Here is a 10,892-nt window from a genome sequence, read left to right on the forward strand (position 1 = left end):
CAGGTGAGCTCCGTGAAGAAGGGTTGGGGTAGGAAACAGTTGTCCCTGGCAGTCATCTGCGTGTCATTGTTCATTTCAATACATGTGGTCGCCTCCTGGGTGCTGGGCCCTGGGCATAGAAAGGACACAGGTAGCCCTGCCTGCTTTCTCCACCCTGGGGCCCAGAGGTACAGGGATAGGGACTGAGATGCTTCAGGCTCTGGAGTCAGACTTACTGGCTCAGAATCCTAGCTTCCAGGCAGGGCGCTGTGGCTCACGCCTGTAATCCCAGCATTTTGGGAGGCCAAGGCGGGTGAGTCACCAGAAGTCAAGAGTTCGAGACCAGCCTGACCAACACGGCAAAACCCCATCTCTACTAAAATTACAAAAATTAGCAAGGCGTGGTGGCAGGCACCTGTAATCCCAGCTACTTGGGAGGCTGAGGCAGGAGAATCGCTTGATCCCAAGAGGTGGAGGTTGCAGTGAGCTGAGATCGCCCCATTGCATTCCAGCCTGGGCGACAAGAGGGAGACTCGGTCTCAAAGAAAATAGAATCCCAGCTCCCCTGCTTGTTGGCCCTATGACTTCACTGTGTCTGTTTCTCCGTCTATAAAAATGGAGAAGATACCTACCTGGTAGGTTTCGGCAATTCTAGAGCTAATCTGTGTGGTGTGGTGGCCAGGAGGCTCAGGGCACGTGCAATAAATATCAACAGCCATCATGATTCACCCACAGCTGCAAGTCATCCCCAGGACAGGGAAGTCCTCAGAACTCAAAGTCCCTGTCCCTAGCAACATTTCCCTGTCCTAGGTTCTCCTCTCTCAAAAGATTGCTTTTCCTATAGCGCAAATAGATGGTAAGTTATCCCACAAATGACTCTCTACTGAAGGTGCTCAGCCTGGCTTGCCTTTTCAGGAAGCAGGTTGAGGTTTCTCCAGAAAGCTGCTCAGAGGTAGTGTCTCTCCAGCTGTTGCGACGATGGCCGGCTGAACGTGCCCTAACCCAGCACTGACTCTCTTGCTTCTTTTGAGCCTGTGCAGCAGCCGAGTTCGTTGCCAAGTGCTGCCGGCAGAGCTTGGTGGCGGAACGCCAAAGTGTATGTTTCAGTAAATGCTCGTCACGTGCCTGCGTTAGTCTATGCACACTACATTTTCATAGCCCTAAGTTATTTCATTAATAGGCCTGAACTAGTTCTATAATATTGGGGAGTGAAGAATGAATGATCCTATTTCTTTTTTCTCAGTTTGTCTTTCTCATTTTTCCACTGTATCCTGTGCCTAGAATAGTGCTTGGCACAGGTAGATGCTTAGTAGCTATATTTTATTTTATCTTTTATTTTTATTTTTGAGACAGAGTCTTGTTTTTTCGCCCAGGCTGGAGTGCAGTGGCGTGATCTCGGCTCACTGTAACCTCCGCCTCCTGGGTTCAAGTGATTTTCCTGCTTTCAGCCTCCTAAGTGGGACTACAGGCGCCCACCACTGCGTCCGGCTACTTTTTGTAGTTTTTGTAGAGAGTTTTGCCATGTTGGCCAGCTCATGCTCCTCCCACCTCATGGAGCCTCCACCCACCACGGCTGTCAGTTTCCCCTAATCCTAGGAGCTCCTGCCCCGAGGGAGGCAGGATAGACAGCGCCTATGTCCCACTCTGCTCGTTTTCAGATGAGGAAACAGTCACCAAGGTCCCGTGCAAACTCCCCGCCCACCCAGCAGCCCACACCCCTTGCCTTGCTCCAGCTTCCTGCTCGCCAGCTGGCGTTCCTGGCAGCCAGCAGGTCCCCTGGGGCTCCGCCTCGGCCAGGCTGGGGTCCAGGGGCTGGGCCTCAGGGACTCTGCTGCTGTTGGGGTTGTCCCAAGCTGGCGTGGACAGAAGCCCAGAGCTCAGGGGCACCTCAGGGCTGAGGAGCTCAGGCTGGTCCTTGGGTCCTGGGCTCTAGGCAGTCACCCAGGGTATGTGCCTGAGGCCAATCAGGGTTGTGGGGAGGAAGGTCCCTGGCACTGCCAGTCTGCAGGCCCCATGAGCCTGGTCCTGGGGTTGGGAAGGTGGGAGTCTCTGGCTCCAGGAGGCTATCCCTGCCCTTAATCTCCGGCAGAGTGCCCATGGGAGGAGGGGGAGGAGCCTCAGCTCACTGTCCACAGGCCCCAGGCCGCTCTCCAGAGCTGGCTTCCAGGCTACAGTCCCTCCTGTCCACAGCTCCACCACATCAGGACCAGGAGAGGAGTAGGTGCTGTCGACAGGACAGAGGGCAGCGTGGGGCTGGGCCTCTGGGGACAGGTGGGGTGCTCCGTGGCCCACGGGTTCCTCATCATCCTTGGAAACCTCATTGGTCCTGTCCCACCATGGAGGGGGCAGCTGGCTCTGGCTGTCCTAGCTGACTAGGAAGTCATTTTGGCTCCAGGGGCGGCAGGCGTCTGCCATAGAAACCCGGGGCTGGGGCGGGCTGGAGAGCCCGAGGTCTGGAGCCTCTGTGGGGGCGTCTTCCTCTGGCAGGAAATTGACCAGAGCGTTCCCAGGGGTCTGCTCTGAAGATGGGGGTGGGGAGTGGCTGGCCTGGCTGGGCCAAGCGCTAGCGCACCAGTGTCCCAGTACCCCCTCCTCCTGGGCTGCAGGAGACCCTGTGGCAGGCACGGTGCTGCCAGTGGAGGGGGCAGCAGGACGGCTGCGCAGTGGGGGTGTCCAGTCCCCTGTCCCTGCCAGGTCTAGATCAGGCCCGTTGAAAGGCCCATAGCATAGATCCTCATGGAGGTGAATGAAATTGTAGTCGCACTATAAGTTGTCTACAAACACACGCCCCGGCCCCAGCTCTGGGGCCTCCTCCTCAATGGCATTGCCATGCTGGCTGGTTCGGGTGATGAGGTGGGTGAAGGGCGTGGGGCCAAGAGGCATGGGATGAAGTCAGCCTCACTGAAGAGCTCGTGGCTGGAGGAGCCGCTGTCTGAGCCTTCAGGGCCCAGTGTGTCCAGAGGCCGCCAACAGGGTGGCAGAGAGCAGGTGACTACGCCGGCTGGCTGCTGGGCCTCATCACAGGGACACTGTTATCATCGGCGCAGAGGACACTTCGGTGCTGAATGCTCTCCCCGCATGTCACTGAGCACCGCAGGGAAGCCAGGGGAGGGGCTCAGGCTGGGAGGCAGGCTGCCAGGGGACGCCGGTCCACTGCCCGATGTCAGAGCGGCAGAGACCCCAGCCAGCCCCCTTTGGCCGTGCTCAGCTCAAGACCATGACTCTGGTCACAGCTTGCCAGGAGCTTCCTGATCCCTCAGGCTCTGGAGTCAGGGTCTGGACCCTGGAATCCCCCAGGCTCCCTCCCACCCATGGTACCAGGCAATAAAGGCTCCAGGAAGGCTGTCTACCTCCCTCAGCCCAAGACCAAGGGTGGAGCTGGAGGCGGCCCCTCCCCATCCTGAGACCAGTTCCCGCAGCCCAGGTGGCCGGACCAGGAACGTGGTGGTCGCAAGGGGTTTCGGCAGGAGACTGGGGATGGTGTTCACAGGCGGGCGGCTCCAGGGGGCTCTGCTCATCCAGCCCCACACTGGGATGCAGAGCACTGCCCAGCGGGAGAGGCCCCTGCCCACCTGGCAAGGGCACACAGGTGGCATCAGCGTGGTGTCAGATGGCTGGCATCAGCAGGCTCACCAGCAGGGAGGGCCAGGCCAGGCTCCCAGACCCTCAGGGTTTGGGCAGAGCTGGGACAGGCCAGTCGATGATTCTCTAGAGCTCCAAGCCCAGGTCGGTGTCCTGCCTCCGAAGCCTGGTTACACGGCACAGTCCCTCCACTCCCGCAACCCTCTCCTCAGGGGAACTGAGGGCGACTGGAGGCCTATTTCCACTTCCAGGGACCCAAAGAGGAGGACACGGTGTCCGGGCTGGCCCAGGCTGGGGTAAGCAGCAACCCAGGGCTAGGACTTCAGCCTTAGGAAGAGACTGAAAGCCCGGCTCCCTGTGCTCCTCTCCAGGGCCTCCGGGGACCCAGATGTAGGGGCCTGTGGCAGACCCAGTACACCTAGGGGTAGGGAGTTGGTGGGTGTGTGGTTAGGGGAGACTGAGGGGCAGGGCGGAGACCGAGGGGCAGCAGGGAAGGGGAAGGGCAGTGGGGAGGGGCATGGAAGGCACATCACAGGCACCCTCAGCTAAGGCTCTGGGAGTGGGGAGTCAATCCCCTCCCTCCCTCCTACTTTTTTTTTTTTTTTTTTGGGGGGGACAGGGTCTTGCTCTGTCATCCAGGCTGCAGTGCAGTGTTGAGATCATAGCTCACTGCAGCCTTGACCTCCTGGGCTCAAGGGATCCTCCTGCTGCAGCCTCCCAAGTAGTTGGAATTACAGGCACACGCCATTGCACCAGGCTGAATTTTTTCTTTTTTGGTAGAGGCAGGGTCTTGCTATGTTGTCCAGGTTGGTTTCAAATTCCTGGGCTCAGGCAATCCTCCCGCCCCAGCCTCCCGAAATGCTAGGATTACAGGTGTGAGCTGCCGCACCTGGCCCAACGTCATTTTCAACCAGGACACTCCACCATGCTCCTGTGCTACGAACAACATCCCAATTCATCACAACTGCACATCAGGCCCCAAACGCACATTAAATCCATGTCCATCTACAGTTATCACAATACAAATGTCCATCAATGTTATACCACAAACTCCGACTTACAATGACTTATTACCAAAGTTTTCAGGAAAAAATGTAGGCAATGCCATCTGCTGCAAGTGTTTATTCTATTTAGAAGTCTACAAATTTGAGCTTTTAAGAAAGATTCACAAAATATTCATTCAAAACCACATTTTTGGCTTATCAGATTTCAAATATATTTTACTGTGCTGAACAATATATTCTAATGCTGTCTAAAACACAGCTAAATTATTTTTCTTTATTCGTTTATACACATTCTGTAATTTTTGAAAAGCAAGGTTTAAAAATATTAACAAAACTACCCAATTACAATGACTGTTCTCCCATACATGGAACTATTCTCTGTAGCTGTATCTTCTTGCCTCACTCCATGTTAATTCTGTACACCACATCCATGTATACACACCCTCAGGGAGTTCTCTTCCATTTCTCATCAATTCAAACAGCAACACCTTTTACAAGATCACATGAATCCCCTTGGCAAGGCAGAAGCTTACATTTGTTAAAAGCACTCACTGAAAAATATTTTTAAATTTATAGGTCACAGAAAATAATTTACAAAGCGACAGATGACTTCAAATATTATTTGGCAGTCACCTTACTATGCAGAAACATAAATGAAGCAACTTTTGGTCTTTTGAAGGACATGTGTGTGGTGAGTGTTGTTTCTGCAGGTCCACCCGGCATCTGCTGATTCTGGCAGCCCTGAGCCATGTGTCACATGGAGACCTCTCCTCCTCCCCGACATGAAGGCTCCTGGTTCAGGAGCAGGAGGAGCCGATGTCTCCAGGCCCTCAGTGTTGAAACCAAAGGTTCCAAGAAAATAAAGCAAGGATATACATGGAGACACCAAAGGAGGATGTGGAAGGAAGGAACACGAAACAGAAATCACAGTAAAGCTCCTACTACATCAGAACTCAGAATTTCTCAAAAGAAATATTAAAAATCAGAAACATATACCATATGAAAAAGTAGCAAAATAATCCGCAAAACTATCCGGTCTTCACTGCCGCCTGTTGTGTGGTCACTGGTTCGTTTACAGAGGAATTTCTCCAGGAAATACACATCATTACTTCAGTATTAAGAACCATAGCGATCCTGAAGAGAGAACCAAAACGGAAGTTTATGACCATTCAGCAGCGATCCCTGACTCCTGCGCCCTGAATATTCAGCATCAGCAAAAGTGACACTGCGGCCGTTGTCGGGCCTGTGACATGAACACTATACACCCCGAGGGTGTGCTCATCTGGAATCAGCCATTGCTGCAGCCTCAAGGCTGAGGGCAGGTGTGGGCTTCAGAAGCCAACAGGATTCACATCCTGTCTCTGATATCCATGGCCACAGTCCTGGGATCGGGAGGCAGGGAGCAAAGTGTCTGGGCGGGAGGATGCTCAGTGGGCCAGAGGCTACTTGCTGAGCCCTCTGGGAAGCAAGTGTGATGGGGAGGACAGAGGAACACATTTGGTGTTTGAAGCCCTGAAATTTCGGCTCAGCTGGTCATCTTGCAGAAGTGACCTAACCTGTGCCTCAATTCCTTCACCTGTAAAATGGGGATATAAAAGGGAGTCATCTCTAAAATGGGGATGACCATCTATAAAATACGGATGTTACCTATTTGGAGACTGATGTGGGCTTAGCTGACCTAAGGGACATGAAAGAACTCTGTGAATTTTAATTTCAGAGTCAAATGAAAGGGAAGACTGTGCTATTCACAGTGTGAAAACAGCTACATTAAGAGTCCTGGGGCTAAGAGAACTCTCCAGAACGGGAGGCACCTCCATGCCCTCCTTAACCTGCAGCCAGAGCAGCATCTGCCTGGGGCCAGGAACCCCCTTTAGAGGCACCAGAGTCCACATGGTTTCAGTCCTACTTCCTTTAGCAGCGTCTTACATTAATAGAATCCTCCTTCAATGGCCTGATGTAAACAAGAAGGTACAAAGAAACGAGCCACTCATATCGTCAGAGATGGCCTCGACTCTTATGTGCAAGTATGTGCCATCCTTGGCTTATGTTTTCACTCGATAGAATGTGGTTTTAAAAAAACTTCTGATGACATGGAAATGCTCCTAACATCACAGAGAAAAAGCAAGATATAAAACCCTATATACAATATAATCCCTTTTTAATTTTAAAAGATATGTATATCCTTTTTATCTATGTATAGAAAAATATCCTTAGAAATCTAGAGCTAAAAATATACCAAAATATTAAGAGGTTATCCCTGTGATGTGGCATTACAGATAATTTCAATTTTCTTAATACTTCTCTGTTCCAATCTAGGAAAAAAAAACTGCATAATGGTCATGACAATTCCTCTAACAATTCCCAGAGAGTACATCAGAAAATATTAAATATAAAATCATAATTTCTGGTTTTCATAATGTCCTGGGTTATACTGTAGCAAACATATCGATCCAATAATATATAATTGAATTTTCCAGCAGGTGAAGATTGAAGTAGGTCTCATTTTCAAACTGCTGAACCTACCATCATAGCCAGTGAGCACCGCCCCATTCCACTGACCTGAATTGAAGTCACGACTCCATTAGCAAAGACGGAGAGTTTTCCAGCAACGGACCTCACTCCCTGCTTGAATTGCGCCATGTCGGGGGCGCTGGGCAGCACGTTGGACAGGCTGTAGTTCCCTGCACACACACACAAGCTGGCTCATCACTGCCATGGCCATGGCTGCAGCAAACCCTGTGCCCAGAGTGCTCAACGGCTTCAGAGAACCTGGATGTCTCCCCTCCTGCTGCCTCACAAGGAGCCCAGCAGTGGGCTGGAGACTCGGGCTGAAGTGGCAGCCCTGCCATGATCCACGAGAGAATCCACGTGAGAGAAGATGTAGTATGGGGGACTTAACGCCACCATGACTTCAAATCCTGGCTCTCTCTGGGCCCATTTCCTCAAGGTGCTTAACACAGCCCTGGCAGGTAAGTACCCAGCAAAAGGCAGATGGGCCAACACGGACGGCCCCTTTCACATCGCCTCCTCCCTCTTTTGGTAACAGTACTCCTCCCTTCCTCCCGGAACCACCTCTCCCTTCTACCCTGTCCACAGGCATAGGCTCATGACCCAGGCCTGACCAATCAGAGCCTTCCCTGGGAAACACGTATCCTCAAGAGGAGCCATTTGCTTGCTCTGGGGTTATTGGCAGGGACGAAGCAAAGCAGCAGCCATCTGTGACTACGACTGCCCCTCCCACTCGCTTGGGGGATGGAGGAAGCTTGTTACCTCCCCCGGGAGGTGAGCCACATGAATACATCACTGACGCTGTCTGACTGTGACTTAGAAGCCAAGCTCCACTGCCAGTCTTCCCAGGTACAGAAGTTCGCACTTCCACCCTCTCTGCTAGGACCGGTGTTAGTGGGTTACTGCTGTGTACGTTTTGGTTGCCCTGACATAAACATCACCAGAATTGCTACCCATGTGGGTGAAGCTTATCAGGGTGATCACACATAAAGGAGGTCTGACCACACTCCTAGGGCTGACAATCAGGGCTTCATAAACTTCTGTGTCACAGTTGTAATAAGACGCTGCAGGGGCTCAGTGAGCTGAACGCAAACCCTGCAGGTCCTCAGGAGTAGCCACACCTAGCTATGCCCTAAGCCCCACATGACACCACCTGTTCCTTACAAAACAGAAACCCACCGGACACAGTGGCTCACGCTGAGGTGGGTGGATCACTTGAGGTCAGGAGTTCAAGATCAGCCTGGCCAACATGGTGAAACCCCATCTCTACTAAAACACAAAAAAATTAGCTGGGCATGGTGCTGGGCACCTGTAACCCCAGCTACTCAGGAGGCTGAGGCAGGAGAATCACTTGAACTAGGGAAGTGGAGGTTGCAGTGAGCCAAGATTGTGCCACCCCACTACAGCCTGGGTGACAGAGCGAGACCCCATCTCAAAAACAAAAAACAGAAATCCTTGGTCAAGTCCCTCTCTGAGAACAAAACAGAACTGACAAGTTACCCTGCAACGTGTCCCTTGGAAGAGACACTGCACTTGCCCACAGCACTGTTCTCATGCCTACCACAGATGCAGGCCCTCCCATCTCCATCTCCAGCTGACTGTGTAAAATCTTGTAGGCCTTCACCAATGACAGAGTGGAATTCCAACACAGTGATGGGACTGGGGTGCTGTCTCCTCTGAGGGCTGTCTGGGCAGGCTGGAGGGGCCAGGTGGCCATGGTCAAAGACAGCCCTAGTGTGCTCAGGTTACACAATGAGCTCCAGGAAATGACAGCTCCAGCCACCTGTTCAGGAAAAGCGTCTTGACCCAGGGCATCTCTCCTCCCTATCTGTTCTCAGAACACCCACAGTGCATACTGAGGACACCACCACAGACCCACTTTTCCACAGCTCACCACCTACTAAGGAAAGCAGACAATTAACTGATAACACCACTAAAGTGTGACCTGTGTCATGTGGAGGGGACACAGAGCAAACTCAGGTGAACAGCTTAGAGGTGGCTGCAGGGGTCCAGGTGCAGGGGCGGTACCTGAGCCTGAGCAAGTGGCAGTGGGGATCGGGAGGGAACGGGCTGAGCGTCCTCAGGAGGCAAGTGTCAAGAGACACACTGACTGACGCCGAGGCAGGCTGGGAGGCAGGCGGATTAGGGGTATTTCCCAGGTTTCTGCTTGAGCAGCCAGGAAGAAGGCAGCGGCTCCCCTCTCTGAGACAAAGGGGACGCCGAGCTACACAGTGGTCCGTGGTTGCGGCAAATGCCCTGGATGAGTCAGGACAGGACAGGTGATGCTGAGCTAACAACCACCCACAGCTGATGTTTGCTGTACCCAGTGCAGGTGGGCAGGGGGTTCTGTACATCACAGCCACTTGCGGTCCAAGCCCACGGGGCCACCTCTTTTTTTTTTTTTTTCTTGAGACGGAATCTCACTCTGTCGCCCAGGCTGGAGTGCAGTGGCGCAATCTCAGCTCACTGCAAGCTCCGCCTCCCGGGTTCACAACATTCTCCTGCCTCAGCCTCCTGAGTCGCTGGGACTACAGGCGCCTGCCACCGCGCCCGGCTAGTTTTTTTTTTTTTTTAGTAGAGACGGGGTTTCACCGTGTTAGCCAGGATGGTCTCGATCTCCTGACCTCATGATCTGCCCGTCTCGGCCTCCCAAAGTGCTGGGATTACAGGCTTGAGCCACTGCGCCCGGCCAGGGCCACCTCTCAATTCCAGCTTCCTTGCCTACTGCGACAGGGAAAGAAACATGGCGACACGCACACAGCTCTCAAGGCTTGTGCTGGAGGCGGAACACATCGCCACTGCAGCCTGGCACTGGCCATGGGACACGGGAGGTAGTGGGAGGCGTGTTCCAGCCTATGCTGGCCGGCGCTCGGATTCAGCAAGCTCCCTCCACCCATTCATCCTCCCTCCACCCATTCATCCTCAAACACCTGCAGAGGGCTTCCTCTGCCAGGCTCTGTCAGGTGCCAAGGGCACAGAAATGAGAACTGACGGTCCACTGGGGAGATGGTCATCACATGGTCTTGCCCTCAGTGTAAGGCACAAGAGTGGCGCAGGGGGCACTAACCAGGCCCCCAGGGTAAATACGGGTTGGGGACTGTCTGGGGGAGTGGGGACGAAAAGCATTCTGGGCTGGGGGCTCCACAGGCTCAACACCGCTGGAGCGAGCCACAGCAGTAAATCGTGAGAAATGAGGCTGGAGAGGCCAATGGAACCATGGTCCGGGAGGTGAGTACTGGGTGGGGAGCTGGAGGTGAGTACTGGGTGGGGAGCTGCGCTTCAAGCTCTCGAGGGCAGGATTTTCAGCACGGATGACTGTGTTTTGAAACATCACTATGGGAGGAGTGAGGAGAGGGGTGAGCAGCAGCCAAGACCGGAGCAGGAGGACCAAGCAGGGTGTTGTGGCCACGCTTCAGGTCTGGGGTCACGCAGGAGAGACTCCAATCATATGGGTCTATGGTGTGACGAGGGAGGTGGAAGGTTCCGGGACAACTCCCAGGCTCCTCAAAATAAGAATTTTTTTTTTTTTTTTAGACAGAGTCTCGTTCTGTCGCCCAGGCTGGAGTGTAGTGGCGCAATCTCAGCTCACTACAAGCTCTGCCTCCTGGGTTCATGCCATTCTCCTGCCTCAGCCTCCCGAGTAGCTGGGACTACAGGCGCCCACCACCACGCCCAGCTAATTTTTTGTATTTTTAGTAGAGATGGGGTTTCACCGTGTTAGCCAGGATGGTCTCGATCTCCTGACCTCATGATCTGCCCGCCTCAGCCTCCCAAAGTGCTGGGATTACAGGCGTGAGCCACCGCGCCCGGCCCAAAATA

General features: G+C 53.4%; 1 protein-coding gene across 2 annotated transcripts in view; it reads right to left on the reverse strand.

The window, feature by feature from the left end:
* Positions 1 to 4,665: 4,665 nt before the first annotated feature.
* ARFGAP3 (ADP ribosylation factor GTPase activating protein 3) overlaps positions 4,666 to 10,892 on the reverse strand; it is a 60,146-nt gene continuing 53,919 nt past the window's right edge. The window contains exons 15-16 of one of the 2 annotated variants that reach the window (XM_023221799.3): positions 7,125 to 7,246; positions 4,666 to 5,699 (exon numbers count right to left, since the gene is read on the reverse strand). In XM_023221799.3, the coding sequence (XP_023077567.1) occupies positions 5,682 to 5,699; positions 7,125 to 7,246 (140 nt within the window). In that variant the 3' untranslated portion in view covers positions 4,666 to 5,681. The remainder of the gene's footprint in view (positions 5,700 to 7,124; positions 7,247 to 10,892) is intronic. The other variant, XM_023221800.3, reaches the window with a different exon arrangement.

The sequence above is a fragment of the Piliocolobus tephrosceles genome, chromosome 19, assembly GCF_002776525.5.
Source record: "Piliocolobus tephrosceles isolate RC106 chromosome 19, ASM277652v3, whole genome shotgun sequence".
NCBI lineage: Eukaryota > Metazoa > Chordata > Mammalia > Primates > Cercopithecidae > Piliocolobus > Piliocolobus tephrosceles.